The 18,929-nt window shown below is 44.7% G+C and overlaps 1 protein-coding gene across 1 annotated transcript in view; it reads right to left on the reverse strand.

Annotated features, from left to right (window-relative positions):
- GPC3 (glypican 3) overlaps positions 1-17,657 on the reverse strand; it is a 141,112-nt gene extending 123,455 nt beyond the window's left edge. The window contains exons 1-2 of the mRNA XM_026848867.1: positions 17,511-17,657; positions 17,248-17,409 (exon numbers count right to left, since the gene is read on the reverse strand). Coding sequence (XP_026704668.1) covers positions 17,248-17,409; positions 17,511-17,532 — 184 coding nt within the window. The 5' untranslated portion in view covers positions 17,533-17,657. The remainder of the gene's footprint in view (positions 1-17,247; positions 17,410-17,510) is intronic.
- Between the last annotated feature and the right edge of the window lie 1,272 nt (positions 17,658-18,929).

The raw sequence follows: 18,929 nt of genomic DNA on the forward strand, positions 1-18,929 counted from the left end.
ATAAATTAGTCTTTCCTCTAATTACAAAGAAGATAAACTTGGATGTATACTTTAGCTCTATACAGTAAGTGCACAGAAGGTAATGCCTTCTTAAGACTTGATTAACAGGAAACGATGCAAACACTTAATTAGATCCTTTTACCTTAATGCAGGTTTTCTCTCTAACATTACTGCTCTTTTCACCATCTCACCCTTTCCCCCTAACATTAGTGGCTTTGTCCTCTAACAAAATCCCACCACAAAGGGGAAAGTGCCAACATAATTAATTTTTCAGTAAAAGCCAAGTTGTTCTTTTCTCTGAAACATTTTACACTTCAGAAAACATCAGAAATGTCAGAGTCCATAAGTAGAAACAAAAATCAGAGATCTGCTTTCCCATTAATAGTGCATGACCTCCTCAGCCATCTCACTCTGGGAGAAGGAGACAGGGCACTCCACAGGGAACAGAGGCAGCAACCACAGCTGAGGAGGGGAGGGGGGCCAGGGAGCTAAACAGTATTAGCCACTGGCAGGTTAGAAAGCAAATATTTAAAATACAGGGAGAATGGAACCAAGTGCCTCTGCCTTGGGAGTGGGCTGAAAAGCTGGATGTTCACCTGGAGAGGGGGCATACAAAGCCTGGAGGAGAGCAGGGAGGCAAGACTTGATCCTCAATCCCCAATCAGCCTTAAAGTCCTTCTCCGACACCTCTGCATGCAGAAGTAGCAACCCAAAATTATAATTTTCTATAAAGAGGGTGGAAGAAAAGTGCTATGTTGACTCTATTTGTCTCTCAGAGGGATCCCTTAAGCCTCCCTTCAGTGCATCACTCAAGACAGGGCAGGAGGTCATCTTCAGAAATAACATACAGGGGTCCTGTTTTCTGTCCTCTTTCACCCTTGAGCTTAGCTGCCGCTGGTTTACAGCGACCTTAGCTTCAATACTTGCAAAAACACTCCTCCCGAAGCCTTCAAATATATCACAGTGAGTTATGTGCGCTTTCAGACCTCTACAAAAACACAAGAGGAGATATATCGCTGCTTCCCCAGGAGAGCCTTGGCAGAAGAGCTCAGACATGTAGGACATCAGCACTGGAAGACACCAGTCCCCCTTCCACAAGAGTTTTACAGCCCTAAAGATCGAAGGGCTCAGGTCACCACCTGACTTCATCATTTTGTGTAGCTAACAGTTTTAGTACCAAAACCTGGTATTAACAGGGCAGATTAGCTCCAACCCAGAGTAATGCAAAAGCATGGTTTTGATACAGCTTAAAAATGAAGCTTTGCTCCAGCCTGCTGGTGGCCTTTCCACTTTTTATTGCCCCATGAACCATGATCAGTGTTACTCAGAATTGAGCAGCTCTTCCTCCACAAAAGGGCGACATCAGGCTCGACTTGGGCTACTGCAGCATCTTCTATGCAGCTCCTGCCACCTAAAACAGGCTCAACTCAGTACAGATAAAATTGCATTTTTTTTTCTTCTCTTGTTCCATTTCTCCTCTTCGCCGCCGAGCACATTAAAGAACTCTGAACATTTTCTGGCATATTCATAACGTTTAGAGTCAAGTCCTTGTACAGGTGATCATTTCTCAGCCCATAAACTAAGTTCTCTTGCTAGATTAGTCTCCAAATAGTTTAAAATGATCATATTGAGATGCCTTCCATTAAGAATTATCAACACACTTCAATTTGCTCACACCGACTCCTGCAGCATTGCAAACATGAATAAAAAAAGCATATCCCTTTACAGGGTCAAAACAAAAATTGTTATGATCAGCAAATCAGTAATAAATTGAAAATGATTATTTATTTATTAACAAGGTTTGTTACGTTTATCTATTACACACACTGATTACAAGAAAACAGCCCCATGGACCCCTGAGAAGGTTTGCATGACCACAGCAGGTATTACACAGATCTAGCTGTTAGGAGGTGACACATTCCCAACATAACATACGGAGGATCAAAAGCCCTCTCACATACTGAACAAACTCACTTTAACAACAGCTTTTGAGTCCCAAGTCTCTGAATCAATGATCACACTTCAGAACAGCAGAGTAACTTTCTGCAGCAGACATCGGGATTAAACATTATAACTGATTACAGGCAGAGCTGGTAGCCCTGCATATTACGGTTGCCTAATGCTTCTGATCTTTAGACCCTATTTCTATTTACCTATAATTTTGCCAGGCTCTAGCCATCTGGACTGCAACTTTGCATGCCTTTTTTCTGCCTCAGGCAAATTTTGATTTCAGCCTAAATGGTTTGACTGCTTCTGAGAACAAGGCAGCGGAGAAAGATTAATCTTTTTTTTGCCTACAGTAAAAAATCCTGCTGACCTTTTCTTTAATTAGCCAAAGAATTTCCCAGACTTTCAAACAGACCTCCACTTTTGACAGGATTTTGTGAAAGTCTGTATAAACATGAACTTTTTTGTCACAGTTTGGGGGTGCAGTTGCGTTTTTTTTGTTGTATCTGGCGAGAGAATAAGATATGAAATTTTTGTTGTCAACCTTGAAACCACCTTCTTAAAAAGAGAGACCAGGTTTTGGTGCATTATTGCTCTTTTTTTTTTTTAACTTAAAGGCAAAGTTGAAGTACTTGGAAGGTGGACACTGCTCCTCCAGCTCCTCGGCTTGCCAACTCCAGAAGTCAAAAGTCGTGGAGTGTACAAAGCCAGTGTCAACTAAAGAGGCTGTACCCACACCCAAAACCTTTATCTTGAACATCTACTGCTATGCTGCAATTAGGCTCCTTCTGAATTTTGGTTTTTCTGTCTGTGGAAGAAACTTGCTGCTACTCAGCGCTGAACATCATGAAGCAGCATGAAAGTAAAGTATTCACATGCAATTGAAAACTTTGAAGAATTCTGTCCTTAAGTGTCATTTGAAAGTATTACAAATCAGGCATCAAACAACAAGGAGAAAGAAAATGACTCATTAAGGGACATTTTTTCAGTGCCCTTACACAAGGGAAGAAGCTTGTGGAAAATACACGATGCTATAACTAAAGGCTGTATTATAACGCACAGGACACAAGAAACCAAGCTGAGGTTGCAGCGGCTGCCTGGTTGGTTCATCACCTTCATAAACTTTTCACCCTCAATAATGTTCTTGTGATGTAGCTTTCTGAATGCAATTTTATGAGTTAGCTGTTGGCGTGAGACAAATCCAGAACAATCAATGTGCATCTGAAGAGGTTACTTTCTCCCAGCTCTATCCTGAAGATACATTTCAGGATCAAATATTTACTTACCAGTGAGCCTAATTATTTTTCGTGCTTATGTCACAGTGAAGCATCACAAGCTAGATAGATAAATGGTTTTCAACCTCTCACCAGTTCAAAGACTGCCTTCTCATTTGATGTGAAGCATTTACTTTTATTTAATACTAGCAATGCAGTGCACTTCACAGAGCATCTTCAAGGTAAAACTCTATGCAACCTAGTACAAAAAAATAGCATTATACTGTCCATTAGTTCAAGAAGTAGATTCTGAACCACATCCCTTAGAAAATAAACCATTTCCCCAAATGTCAAATGCACTGCTTATTCTTCACTGGTAGCAAAATGTGATGTACAGGGTCACTAATATCATTTCCAGGCCGTTATCTAAACAAACAGCCTATGAACAAAGTAAGTGATGGAAAAAAGCAGCTTATCACCTCCAGCTTTAAAGCTGCTGCAAATTCCAGCACACAAGTGCCATCTCCCAGCAAACGCAGATGGGAAGAGCTACTCTGTATGGAAACGTACCTTTAATCTTTAGAAATCACAAAGCACATTCTCAAGGACAACGAAGGCTACATGAGTGCAAGTGCTCTTCAAAGCAGACCTTCCTCCCCTTTTCAATGCAGGCTACCCATTTCAACACAGGCACTTTCTTCATTTATTACAACGCTGCATCGCACGACTTGCAGTAAGCATGTGACCTCCTGGTCACCGCAACACGTGTTTTCCCCTCCGTGCCAGCCGACGGAGGATGGATGCATCTCAGCCAGCCCCATCTTGGGTCCCACCCTCAGCAGGGAGCTGCCAAAGGAACCCAGCACAGCTGGGCAGATGTGAACCTACAGCAAACCAGGAGTGGTGCTGGGCTGTTCATATATGCACCAAACACCTGAAAAGCCTCCCAGTGTTCAGCCCCCAGCACATCCCACAGCAACACCCTACCAGTCCAGAGGCCAGCCATCCTCCTCCTGTTGTCCCCCTGGTTTCTACAGAGGGTAAAGCCCAGCACACAGCTCACCAAGCACCCATGCCATCCTCCTGGAGAGCCACAGGTAAGAGTAACCATCCCTTCCCCTCACCTCAACCCAAACCAGCTCACTGCCTAATCCTGGGACAGTCACGGGTCAGGCTCACACATACTGCTCGCGTGCACCCACGGCAGCGCTTGTGCAGAGCTGGCTGCGGTGCCCCGCTCACCAGAACTGCACCACACACAGCCTGACAGTCCAGCATCGCCCTCCTCCAACCAGCACATACAGCTCTTCTGCAAAGAGCAGGAGAGCCACCATTTATCACCCTGTCCTCCACAAGAGGCTGAGCAGAGGACCACCACTCAGCCAGCACTGGGCCCTTGCTATTCCCTCAGCCAAAAAAAAAAAAAAAAAAAGATAGTACATGTTTTCAATATTTCTTACTGATGCACTAACAGCAGGAGCCAACTCTTCCTTATAGTAAACATTTCAGTCATAAGAAATGCTGCGCAAGAGATTCAGCATTCTGCTGGTCATTTTTTTCTTTAGACAAGACTTTATATTTAACTTTTTTTTAATCTCTTTTCTACACAAGAGGAGGCTTAGCCGCAGAACCATTCACCAGCTGTGCACCCTAGCCCCACTTCTACCCATCCAAGGCGGGGGGAAATGCATTACACCACATGTGAAAATCCCTCTCAGGCCATCTCAAAAACCTCTAAGTACACAATAATTCCCAAAGGTTTCATAAGAAGGTCAATCATGGCTGTGCAGCCGGACATCAGAGACTGAGCACTCCCCTGACAAACAACAGCATAAATAACAATCTTAAAAGCCTCTTCCAAAGGGAAGCTGTGCACCTAAATTAGCCAGTGAAGATTTTGCCAATACAAATGGTAATTCTCATCCTGCCATGATCTGAGCTGGCATACTCAGCTGAAGGACCAGGAATACTATTTCTTCCACTTGAAGAACTATTCGGAATTTATGAGCCAATATTTAAGAACAGTTGATAGCCCACTTACACGGGAGACTCAAGCAGATTGAAATAATTTTGTAATTAAAAGGGCAGTAAAAAGCATCTGTGTCATTTCAATATAATTCCAGGGAAATTCAGTAGCAATTTGATTTTATTTTTTTAATGAGATAGATTCAAAAGAATGCATTGATCTGATTAGCCTTCACATTCCTCCCCTTTTAGTGTAAGACAATCTCCTTACATGGATTACTAGGCCTATTTAATTTCCTTTCCCTAAAAAAAGGAACATCATTTTTCACTGCTGTCACAATAGGAATTTGACCAATACAAATATGCTGTATTACTGCAATCTGTTACTCAATTTCCTTCAAAAAGGGTGAATTCCAAAGCTGTGAGCTGTAATCCTAGAGGCAGCCTTACTGTTCTCTACTGCTTTTAAAATTACTTCTTTATGACACTCAGACATAGATTTTCTGACCTGAAGATGACAAATTTGGGAAGAGCTAATCAGCAATAGAATTTGTTTACAATTGATCTATACTGTTTGTTTTGCCTTGTCTCAGAGGGTTGGTGGTTTTAATCTTCACTTTCTAACTAACAGGGTTATGTGATTTTTTTTTTCCCCCCTAAGCACACATTCAGATGATTTTTTTCCAATTAAAATTATTTTTAAATATTATCTGAGGAAATATGCAGTGCTTCCTGCATTTCATCTGCCACAAAAAATGCATTGATTCCTAGATGTATTACTTCATTGAAGTGCATTTTCCTTCATCCATGAGAGTTTTCACTCTTCTCTGGTGCAGCACCAAATGCCACGCGCAAACCCAATTGTCCAGCTCTGACCCACCAGTGCTACATGGGACAAACAGACCCAGTCCAGCATCACATCCAAACCATAAAAAGAAAGCCAGCCGTGCACACTGCAGCAGCTACAGATTCAATCTAACCACTGCTAAATCCAGTATCAAAAGTTACTCAGCTCACTGCATAAATACACCCTGAAGTATTTTCCTGTGCCTTTTTAGGGTAAGATCTGAGTATGCCAAGTTATCACCATCCTACCGATGACACTTCCAGGCACTACAGCAGAGGGAAGGGTGGAAAAAAAGTCATTTCATATCACTGGTCACCAAATTCCGTTTTGTAGCAGTGTTTAACTAATTACAATACAAAGCAGAGCTGAAAACTTTCTCAGGCATACTGCAACCTACTCCGGAATTCATCGTGGGCCAACAGGAATTGATTTTGACTCCACCCCTACACCACCACCACCACAGGTTGCACAAGACCAGCAATCAACTGCAGCATCATTAAGCCTTTTGGATGAGAACTAAGCACAAAAATATTTTCCCTTTGTGAGAAAAAAAAAAAAATGTTTGGCCCATCAGAAAGGCAGAAGGGTTTAATGTTCTTAATGGCTTTAAAAAGAAGCCCAAAGGCAGCAAGTCAGTAACTACTGCCTTGCTATTTTCAGCTGGGGAGAGCACTGCTAGTGACACTAGCGAGACAAATCACTGGGCACTAGTGAGACAAATGCCATCCCTTCCCAAAGCTTAATAAGGGTCGGGGCTCTTTCCAACCGCCTGGTGGGATCTGTCTCTGAGATGCACTTCAATCACGTTCCTCTGCAGCCAATGTGCAAGAGCTTTCATTTCAAAAGCAAAGCTTCTCATACACCCACACAACTCCCACACTCAGGACCTTGCAGCCCATACTGATGTTTCATCCCAAGAAGTGCTTCAGGTAGCAATACCACAGAGGGACAGCTGGAGGGTCCAGCCAAGGTGTCACTTTATTTCAGCAAAGCCTGCCACGTGGTAAACCACAGCTTTCAAATTCCAGGTAGCCCAACCCAGCTATATGCACGGGAGACAGCAGAGACTCTGCTATCACTCGGCTCTGTTGCAAGACCTGAACCAGCAAACAGGCTCAACGTGCCCTAGCTGCTGGGCACCAGCCTGCTCCTGCCACCCTGCAATGCCACACTCACTTTGCTGCGGGACCCAACCCTGCTGCAGGGAAAAACCAAAAGTTTAAGGGTGTCCTGGAAACTACGAGAAGACCTTTGGTCAATGTTTGGGAAGCACCAAGCCACCCAGGACTGCAGCTGAACAGAAACTCAGCCATGCCAAAGCCTCTCAGGTTCCCAACAGCCTGTGTAATCAAGTTTACAGGAAGAGGACCCGCAGCGCACCTTTAGCAACCTAAAAATGAGGCATTTCTTCCCTGTTAGGCAAGTCTCCCACACACACATGCCCTCAGGGCTATCTCCCAGTCAGGGCTTTTCCAGCGCTGTTGATGTCAGGCAAGTTACCATTGACGAAAGGAGGTTTCCCTTCAACCCTCAGGGTCACAGCTGACTTGAGTGGAGAAACTGCATCACAGACCCATCAAACCAGCTACCTGGCAAAAACAGGGCTGAAGACTCTTCCAAGAACTCCAAAACTCAGCATATTTTCAGGGGACAGGACATGCCCCCCTGCTGTGCTGAGAGATGGCCACTATGCAGCAACATGACCATCCTCCAACACCCGCAGCGCTCCTGAAGCTGAGATTTCATTTTAAGAGGAAGATGAGATGTTTAAACAGCTCGGTTCACTAGTCTCGTAAATAAACACTACGTAGGCACTCACCCTTGTTGCCTGAACCCATAAGGTTACCAAGGCCCCTCAGAGAAAAGCAGACCTTTTGGCACACTCTGCTTGGTGGAGCAGAGAAAGGACCACCACAGGGACACCATCTCTCTGAGGTGCACCAAGTATCCACCGACAACCCATAAAGCAACGGAAGACCCAAGAAGATGACAAAATAAAGCCTACTTCAGAGGAACACTGTCCATGCTGCAAGCAATGAGGTCACCCCAAAGCAATGGCCAACACAACAAGCAATGAGGTGACCCCAGAGCAATGGTGCTGTGTCTCACAGCACAGACACCTCCACTCTGAGGGCTGCAAGTAGACACTGCGCCAGGTACAGCAATCCCAGCGTAACTGGATGTAAGGGGCTTTCCAGGTAACACCTCCCCTGAGCACAATGGTCTGAACTGGACACAGTCCAGCCTGCATCCCCTTCACAGCAGCAGGAGGAAAACCTAAACCCATTTAGATACTGTTGCCACAGAAACAAAACACAGGGAAGATCCCACATCCCTCAGCATCCCTCCACCATCCATGCTAGATGCATCTGCTTTATTTTCTAAGGAGCAGTGCATACTATGATTCTGCCATGCTCGCTTCTCTGCTGCTCGTGATATCAGAATGTGGAAAGGCATGCCTCTTCTGGGCTGAAGGAATAAGGCTTATTTCAAAGTACTGCAGTGGAGTAGTGAAAAATTAGACCAAAATACTCCCATGATTTGAGAACTGGATATTTTAAGGATAAAGCCTAAAGCTTGAGAACTGGATTGTAGGTGCCTCTAGCGTGTCCAAAAGTTACACAGGCTTCTACATACCAGATAATCCAAGAGGCACTGCCAGCTATACACACTCACATAGAGAGCTCTCATCTGTCCTCACTATTTGAGTGGTGTTTTTCACAGATTAATATACTTTCACAGTAAAATGAAAGATTATAAATTGCTAAAATTGATTTCACATCAGTGGTGAAGTCAGAGTGAGTAACACACCTGAGGTGATCCAGTCTGCTCAAGGGAACGTGAAACCTTAGTGTATTGACAGTTTAATTGGCTCAGCAAGAGTTCATTTTCTTCAGATGAAAGGCACCATTGGCCATTTTATCGCTATATCTTATTGCTGCTTTAAAAGTAAAATAGATGACAATCTAGCAAATGTTTTCTTTACAGAGACAGTGTCTGCCTTTACTGCTGTGTGCTGGCTTCTTCCCCCCTTTCCTCTTGAGCAAATGCAAACTAGCTCTTGTTTGCTTTTTAAACACTTTGCACAATGACAATGACTCTATTTAGCCTTTCAGGCCAAAAGATGGAAGATGCCACCATACCCGTTTCTGTACTGGAATTACAAAGGAAAAAACAAAAAAATTCAGTGACACCAAGCAGTTCTATAAATACCACATTCAAGGGTGACACAACATTTATATCATCCTACTGCAAGCTAGAAAGATGTCATTTGACTGCTTTACAGCATTAGGAGGCATTTTAAGAATATTAGCACTTGAACTATCAAAAGATGATAACTTGCAGCTCAAAAGATAATTACAGAAAACAGTCTACTTGTAGAAGCGGAAGACTCTGAGGAACACAGAAGCCCTCGCTCCCTGGTTATCTCCCAATTCACACTCCGACAGGGGATGCAGGATCATGCTTTGCCAGCACGGGTTCAGAGCAGATGGGAGGGAGGCAGCACCACCACATTGCACAGTGCAGGGACACGTATGTGGAGGACTTGCAGGAGACACTGCAGGCTTCTGGGCAAGGCCATGATGCTCCTGCAGAGACTCAGCCCAGACACCTCCCCATCCAAGAGGTCCACATCTCCCACGGAGCAGAGCACCATGAACACTAAGAGGATGTGGGTGCAGCATCGGCCATGGCCCTGCCTAGGGAGCAGTCCCAGGGTGCCCATGGCCAATGCCTCCCCATGTCCCTCAGAAGCAGGGGAGGACCACCCCCTTTCACAGCAGAAGACCAGCAACAGTGCTGGCAGGGGACAGAAGGCAGGTCCGCAACTATCCAGAAATTCCTCGCACACTTTGAACTGGGGACCTCTATAGCCCAGACACCAAGCACAGTATTTAAAAACTGCTGAAGCAGCATGTAGGCAGTTACAAAAAGACCCCTATTAACCTCCAAGCCTCATTTCACCGATGAGGAAAAGGGCATCAGCAGTATTTAATTGAAGGGGAAAAATAAAGAGAGGTAAGACACAGGGAAGGGATCTCAACCACATGCAATTCCTCATGGCTGCACCCCTCAAGCCACAGAGATCCCAAAAGCAGGAGCTACCTCCTACCACACACTTCACTCTTCCATGGACATGCCAGGGAGTCGCTGCTTGCCCTCTACAAAAGGCACAATTCAGCTTCTTCCTACAGCAGCAAACCTATGGATACCCAACATGGGGACCCCACAGGGGCCCTCGCTGCATGGAGATGCAGATGGAAGCACGAGAGGCCATCGGTGTGGGTGTGTATTGCAGAGCTCTAACGGGGATGCAGGCAAACAGCAGCAAGAGCCAACGATCTCCCTTCTGTAAGGAAGTGCCCCAGAGATGCACACCCAGCTCTCCATCAGCTCTGAGCAAGGGCTGTGCAAAGCTGTCCAAGATGCACCAGGAGTTTGGAAGATCGAGGGAAACGTGACCACTATGGTAGTGACTGAAGCAGGGGAGAGGTACTCAAGCAAGAAGGAAGCCTCATATCTTAGGCTCAGCATCGCAAGGAGCACCCACCCAGCACACCCAGAGCCTAGCGAGCTGCATGCCAACACTGTGCTGGCATTGAAACTCCAGGCAGCAAGAGGAAGAAACAAAAGCAAACCCAAACATCTTTCAAAATCTCCCTTCCCAGTAGTGTGCACTGTCATGCAACACTTCCAAACCCATGGTTTATGTGGCTCAGGAGGGCAGTTTCATGCCCTAACTCTTGCATGATGGATTTTACAATTTGTTAAAGAAACTCATCAATCCTCAGCAGTCATTTTTAATGCCCAGAGCCTCCACAGACTCCTGCATTTTGCTGATCCCCCAATTTCAAATCATTTGAAACTGCTGCTACTATTACAGCTCTGCTCCTAAAGCTAAGCATTATAGCACACTTCAGACTTCCAGCTTCATATGCTAGTGTAATAAACAGATTAACTGTGATTTATGAACAATAAGTTCTGGTTATTTGAAAGGAAACATTACCTCCCTAGACCAATTCTGACAACTGGAGATCTCTCATTATGCAGACAGCTCTTTCCACCTACCTGTAATCATCGGTTTAGAACATCTTTATCAACCTGGAAAATGTATCACCATTGTTTTCCAGTGCAAACTTTGTGCATCCAAAACATCTGGCAGGAACCACTGCCAAAGGCAGAATAGTAGCCTGAATTGACCCAGAGAGACAATTCCTGTTTTAAATAATACACGTTAATGTAAAAAATTAGAACAACAAAACAAGAAGCTTTTAGGGAGAACTGCCGCTGTGGAGATAGGTGCATCGGAGAAGGATGCAGCAAGCCTTCAGTTAGCAGAGGACTAATTAGGAACAGGAATGATACTATTTGTGGTGCTTATTTACTTGTAAAGTCTAATTAGAGTTTTAATATTCCTCTTTCAAAAGTTAATTCATTCTCTGAGTTCACTCTAAATGTCAGCTTAATATTTTACAAGCCCACAAGCAAGAGCTCACATTTTCAAGTGCACTTCTCACAACACACCTGCAGCTATTAATCTGACCACCTCACTCATATCACAGTTGACTACTACTATGAATTTTTTTTTTTTTTTTTGTTACATTTACTCAGGTAACTGTAATCACTTCTCTCCAGCATAGAAAAGCTGTGCAATCCTGGCCAGTGATCCAAACCTGCACTCTGTTTCAACATCTGAACCCACGGACACATCACAACTGTGGCCCACTGGTCCCCAGGGCACATCTCCCCTCCGCAGGGCTTGTTCAACTCCAAGACCTCCTGACTCTCAGCACCTCTCACCTCCACTGCTTTACACATTCAGAAACAGTTATCAACTTTTAAAGCTAGAGACTTCTTCCACTTGCCCCGTATCGCCGCCTCCTCCCTCCCTCCCCACACTGTCAGTGACAGCGGTCTGCAGAACAGCGTGGTGCTAAAGCCCATCCAAGGCTCTTCCCATGCCAACACCTGAAAGACCCTATGGTGTTGTCAGACTTAATTGGCTTAATGATGCTGGAGCATTAAACTATTCTGAACAATAAGACACAAGCTCTGCTGGGCAGCACTGGTATCAGTGGACCCTTCTCGGTGATTAACATCCAACAGGTCCCACCACGCAGCTTATCTCTTCTCACCTAATGGATGCCACGTGCATCCTGAATTTACCCGTGCAAGGCATAATTAACAAAGGTAAGTTTTTATATACTTAAACCTCTTTAATAGAATAAAAGAAATCTCAGCTCCCTCACCTTGACTCTAAAGTAGGAACAGCGGCTCGTGAAAAATGAAAAGCCTTGAAGGATTCAGAATAAGAAACTTGGAGAGACAATCGCTGATCTTTTATCTTTCAGACTTCAAGCAGAATCAAGTTCTTCAAAGAAAACCCAATAAAGCCCAGACATTTTCATCATAACAAAATAAATAATTCAGTCATACTTTAGAGGACTCCAACATTAGGATTGGCTATTTGATATATTTGTGGCTTAGGTGCCTCTAAACTGATTAAAGATAACCTGATAGAAGCTTTCAATGTCAAAACCGCCTTCAGCCCTGACAGATATGAATGGATAGTGTAAATAACCAAAGTGGCTGCATTTATGCCTAATGGAGGATTTACAGCCTTCAGAGCTGCCTGGTAGGACTAAGAGTTACATCTCTGCCTTTATCCTACCGCAGCACGCGAGGGGAGATGAATAGACATCCTCCCCACGCCACCTGCTCTGCCAGAACTACAGAGGGCTCCGCTCCAGAGGGGGGAAGAAACAGGATTCTCCCACAAATAAGAGAATACCATACATGTACAGGCGGGTTTACCCATATTGATTTATCACGGTTTTCCTAGAAACTACTCTGAAACAAACATCCCAAAAGCCCCTCAAATCTCTGTAGCCCCTGCAAGCTCCCCTTAGGTACCCAGCAAAGCTCCTTTTGTCTTTCAGCTGCCATTTGCAGAAGATTAAATGCCATTGCCTTTGAGAGGGAACTGATGAGGTCTTACTTTAGGCCTACAGGCTTTTAAAAAGGGGGATTCAACTGCGGCACCCCAGTCAATTTGCCAGTTCAGGTAATTGCACTCCTTGCCTTCCCACTGTCTGCCACATTCCCAAAGTCCCAGAAGCTCTGCAGCCCCGCAGGAGTTATTTGGGAACTGGGTGGAACCAAGCCCTGCGCCCACACAAGCAGCAGGGTGGCTAGATTCAGGGTCAGAAACAGTCATATGGTGCATCTCAGGATTTACACCACGGCTACCCTGGTGGCTCCAACCCACTCACCGTCGCTGCCAGGAGATTGCAGAGCAGCCACCAGCACGCCCCGACAGCCTGGCGTTGGCACCACGCAAAGAGGCTGTTCCAGGATTTGAGTAGCATCCACAGAAGAGGCTGCAGAAGGGCAACGTGACATCCAGCTGATAGCTTATTTGAGCAATCACTTAAAACAGTGAAAGCAACTTTCTCTAGGACCACACTGTATTTATTACTCCTGGAGAAGCAGCCCCTAGTAGTCAGCTCTCCTGTTCCTGTGCTTCATATTTGCTGGAGGGGGAAGATTACTAGCGAGTTCTACACAAAGCAACGGGTGCAGATGTTCCTCTTCCCTTGGAGGGTCCTTCTGTGCTTAATTGTGTTGCAGTCTTTCCACTTTTTTTAAAAAAAGTGCCTTTTCCCCTGGACAAAGAACTAGGAGGAGTATACCATGAAAGCTGCCTCTGAGCAGCTGCTAAAGCTTTAATTTTGTTATCCACAGCGCAACACAGATAATATGCAGGACAAGAAATTAAGTGATCACTCAAAACCAAATTCCCAAACCTAGGAAGCAGGAGGCATCAGACTGATGAACATGCACACAACCCAACCCCAGGGAACAGAGCTCTTCAGTGAGGGAAGGAGGAAAGAACAAGAACCCCCACATGGTATTTTCCTGTTCAAGTTTACCTTCCACAAAACTGAGCTATTCAGATTTAATATTTAGGAAATCAGTAGGATTTGTTGAGAGCTTTTTTAGGTTTGGGATTTTTTTTAATAGAAAAAGATTAGGTAGTGGCAGGACCAGAAACACCCCTTAAAAAAGCCAAGATCTAAGGTAGGAGAATGAGATGAGAGAAAGCAAACTGTAGACAGGGCTCTGGCTGTTTGCCACAGCAGGTTAGTTGCACTAACTCACCAGTTTGGATGAGAACCCCAGAGCAACACTAAATACTACTTGTCAAAGACACATAAGCAAGTTCTGAAGCGATGTGGTTCAGCCCAGCATCACGGTACACATCAGAGCTGCCATCAGAGGAGAACCTGAGCCAGAAGGCACACACACGGGCAGACACCAGCACAGATACACCGCCTGAAAGCGAAAAAACCTGCCCTCACAATCCTAGAGTAAGATTTAACTCCAGTCAAGGCAGCTACAATCCATTTTAACATTGTCAAACGCAGCAAGTTTCCAAAGGATTCAATCACTACTTAAATCATCTTCATAATTTAAAGAAATGCCTGTAAGATAAGACCAGGAGCTAATTGTACCATTTAAATTTAGTGGAGAGAGGATTTTTTTGGTTGGGATTTTTCCTTCTTAACTGCAATAAAGAAAAAGCCCAAGGGTCTAAAACTAATAATCTAATAAACTTTGCTAAGTGAACATTGTAACAGATAGGCCTGGATGAGATTTTCTGTAAATGCCAGACAATTTCCCTTGATCTTTATCAGCAGAGACGCCACTCCAGTTTCAGCAGGAAGAAATTAAATTTGGTGCAAAATAATAACATCTGGGTGAGATTTTGTTTGTCAGACTAGCAGTCCCTTTAGATCCCAGGCTAAAGATACTGAAATTAACTCTGACGGATTTCACGTTTGTGGTTTTTATATGAGTGGTTAGGACATGTTTCCATACCAACATATTACCCCGCTCTAGAGAGCAGTACAATTCCCCATCCTCTGTGCAGGATGGGCTCCGACACAATGCAAGACACACGCAGAGAGCTTTCTGCCCTGCCAGAGCATGCCTGCGAGAGTGGCACTGCTGAGCTGGCCCGCTCCTGCAGTCCCAGCTCCTGAAGCCACAGGGCATCTGTCCCTGGCTTCGTGTAGGAGACACCACGTGGGAGCAGGAGCGGGACCTGCAGGACATGCTCGGGGACCCCAGGGGCTCCAACAGCAGTCACGGGTGGCTCTTCCCCGATGGCTTCAGCATCACCCGCATAGCTGAATGCAGCCTGCACAGCCCCAGGCACACCCCTGAGACGGGCATCCTACGCTCCCCAGCTGTGCCAGGGCAGCAGCAAGTTTTCTGACCTTCAGCCAGCTGTTGCAGCATATACCGTGGCAATGTGGGAGGAAGCAAACAGCAAACATCGATTCGAGACACTACCCCCCAGCGCCAGCTCCCTTAGTGATGTCTTGAGATAGAAGCCTGTCCCCTACCATAAGCAGGGGCAAGAAATGAGAAATCAGACTGTTGTATGTTGGGTCCAAGCGCAATTTCTATAGCTGGAACAGCTTCTGACACTGTAGCCATCAAAATACTCTTAAACAAGCAGCAATGAAAAGATCCACCTATTAAAAGTGTTCTTCTACAGACTTTGAGACTAAATGTAAAGACAATAAAAGTACATGATTTTCAAAGACTAATGAATTACCCCTCAACGTTCAAAACACTTTATACGAGGTAATTAAAATGAGCTCCTCAGTGGTTCCAGCTACGAATTCCTCTTCTACAATGGGAGAGCAAAAGATCTTTAAAATTAGTCATGAGCTTTTTATAAGTAAAAGTGGTCAGGAATTCTTCAATTAAACGCTTTTCTTCCCCACCACCAAGAACAGCAATTCTGCATACCAAAGCTTTTCAGAGTAGTATCAGCTCCAAAAATCCTGCACAGGGAAAGGGCTCTCTCATGGCTAGGATGGAAATCACAAGAGAGTAAGGACAAAATCAGAGCAAGTGATTCAATTCTCTCCAGAAGAGGCAGAAAGTTCATAGCTAGAGTACCCAACTCTGCTATGCAAAACCTGTAGTAACATAGGGCATCACTCCTACACACAATAAAAACTCTAATGCCAAGCTCTTTTTGTCAAATGATAGGGGAGGAGGCAGCAGACACTTTGTATTCCAGTTGGGTTATTCACCATTTCTGAAGCTAGTCCACATTTCCAATGCCTAGGAAACCAATCTCTTCTTAGTTTTACTCCATTCTGTTTAACAGAATTGGAGCTTAATGGTCACCGAATTAAGAAGTATTGTGAAAAATACACTGTTGCCTCCTCAGCAATTTATTTGATCTTACATTGAGAAAAACAATACATTAGACCATCAGTCAGTTGTAGACCAGAACAGAGCTTTGCCACAGGCTTCAGCAGGCTTTGGGTCTTGCTGTTAGTGAGGCATGAATAAAAATAAATCAATTATTCTGCAAAAATATCAGCACAGAGGAAAAAACGCTTGACTGCTCATGCTTTCTTTTTTTAAATATAGGCAAAAATGCCATTAATATAGAATGATAGAACCTCGATAAGAGAGCACTCAAACAAGCAATCATTTCACCACACATTAACCATGGATGGAATAAGTTCTGCTTGTGTAAAAGCCCTAAAAAAAAAAAAAATCATGTATTTAAGTGACACAAACTAGTGTGTATCCACAGTAGAAAATATTTGTCACAGATCAGTTTTGCTAAAGAGACAATACATCCCATTATCTTTAGAAAATGAAGAGAGCTGCCACCATATAGTGTGGCATCAGGTTACCAAGCACTCAATACCCCACAGCAACAAGCACCAGCAACTGCACTCGTGAACGAGGCAGCCTCTACCCACCTTCACATGGAATAACCAACCTTGTTTTCCAGTGGATAACAATAATCAATACACACATTTTAGTCAGATGCTTACCAAGCATTACACCGGAGTAACAACCAGATCATATTACCACAGCCTAGTTTTCAGGACTGGCAGAATCAGACAAGATGGTCCTCGCACACGTGTTTTAATTCCTGGAGAAGTGTTTTTTTCATTTTGTTTTAGATTTGCACTTGAAGAGGTTTAGTCCTTAAATTTACATTTGCTGTTTCAGCTACAGGAATATTTAGGACAAGCCCTGCAGAGCAGCCATCATACCAAACCAGGTGTATTAATCATATGTAAGCATATATAATATATACAAACCTATGAAAACAAATGAACAGAACGCTTCCAGCCACTTGCACTTTTGATTGCCAGGTGCTGAGGAAGAGGAGCAGAAGCACCTCCTCCTCCTCCTGCCACATGCCTAGAGCACCCCAGCGCTCACCTTGGAAGACAGCAGCGTTCTGGATGACGAGGAACTTCAGCTCCATGCTGGCTGACTGCAGAAGCTGCTCCATGTTCAGGCGAGCTGTTGCCTGGTACTTCTCCTCCATCTTCCTCGAACAGCACGTGGAGCCCTTCGGGATACATACTTGCAGATCCGACCCTGGAGAAAGACACAAGAAGGGCAGAAAATTTGCATTAGGTGGTAGAATTGCTGGAAGCGGAGAGGAAACCAACTCCGTACGCTGATATTGCCACAATTACTGTTTGGGCAAATTGATGACATTTCTGGAATTTGTCCTGAGCAAGCAGCTTGGCCGAAGGAGAAGACTGATAAGGCAGAGCCAGGATTGCTGAGCAATAGCCCCCGAGAGCTTGCTGTGTATGCCTGCCAGCGCGCTGCTTGCTTAAGCTCCCACACACTCCATCCACTGATGCTCTGGTGCCGAGCAGAGCGGTACAGAGTGACACAGAGCACTGCCCTGCTATCTCCTGCATGCCTACCAGCATATCGGTGACGAGCTGCAGGCAGCCAGAAGAGATGGAGTGGGAGATGGAAAAAGGAGCCAGGATTTGAAGCTGCGGCTTTACAATGAACAGAGCAATGCACGTAGCTCAGCACGCAGGATATGCTTGTAATGTGCATGAAGACTTAACACTAGCTAAGAACAAATAACAGCTGTGTTATTTGTCTGCGATCTCCATCTTTTTGCATCCACAAATAACAGTAACATCCAGAAATAACAGTAACAACAGGAGAGCACAACAATGACTTTTTTTTTTTAGTGCAGACTTCTAAACTGTACCTATCTCCTGAGTCTTCCCACCAATTTCACCATCCCATCCTTACTCCATTGCAACAGGAGAAGCCCAAGGTCCATCTCTTCAGGTGCACAAGTCCCACTGCAGAGGGACGGGTCCCGAGGCACGCACTCAGCACAGCCAAAGGCAAGTGCCTTTTCAGCAGCAGAGGTGCCACTACATGGGCATCACCTCCATCCATTCACCAGAACGGTATGAAAGACAGGGGACAAAGGCAAGAGGAACATTACTTGCTCTGGCATCAAGCTGTAACTCAAAGCACAGGTCAGTGATGCTAAACTGTGTTTTTTACATTCCCAAACCATTCTCAAAGCTCTTACTCCTGGAGGTAGTAGACAACTTTAGGAAGTGCTGTTAGCTAAAAGTGATACATAAAATCTAGGGAAAAAAAATTCATCTTTTGGGTTCAGACAACAGGAGAAGATCGAACAGAAGAGCTGGAAGTAGCAGCAACAAAAAAGTCTCATTCTCGATCAACTTTCAATAGCGAACTGTGGCCCCACAAACACAAGCAGAACAACAAGCTCATATCAAAGCAAATCATGCAACACACATCTAATCTGATGCTGCTGCTAGAAACAAACGGTAAGCAACAACTCCATTAAAAACAGCTATCCAGGGCCAGAGAGCAGCGAGAACCTCCCATTTCAGTGTCTGCCACCCAAACTGCATTATGCCCAGAGCAGGAGCTGCTCCCTGTTCGGCTCAGCACTGCCCAGAACCAGGATTAGGAAGCAGTCCCCAAGCCAGTGACTGACAGCCCAGACAGGGTGAAGGCTCCACACACCCCTCAGCCCTCGCTCTGCCTTACTGTTTGCTGTAGAGGTTTTTTTCCTCAATAAAAGCAAGTCTGGTCACCTT

Source organism: Athene cunicularia, assembly GCF_003259725.1.
Source record: "Athene cunicularia isolate RWA chromosome 4 unlocalized genomic scaffold, athCun1 chr4_part3, whole genome shotgun sequence".
In the NCBI taxonomy this organism is placed as follows: domain Eukaryota; kingdom Metazoa; phylum Chordata; class Aves; order Strigiformes; family Strigidae; genus Athene; species Athene cunicularia.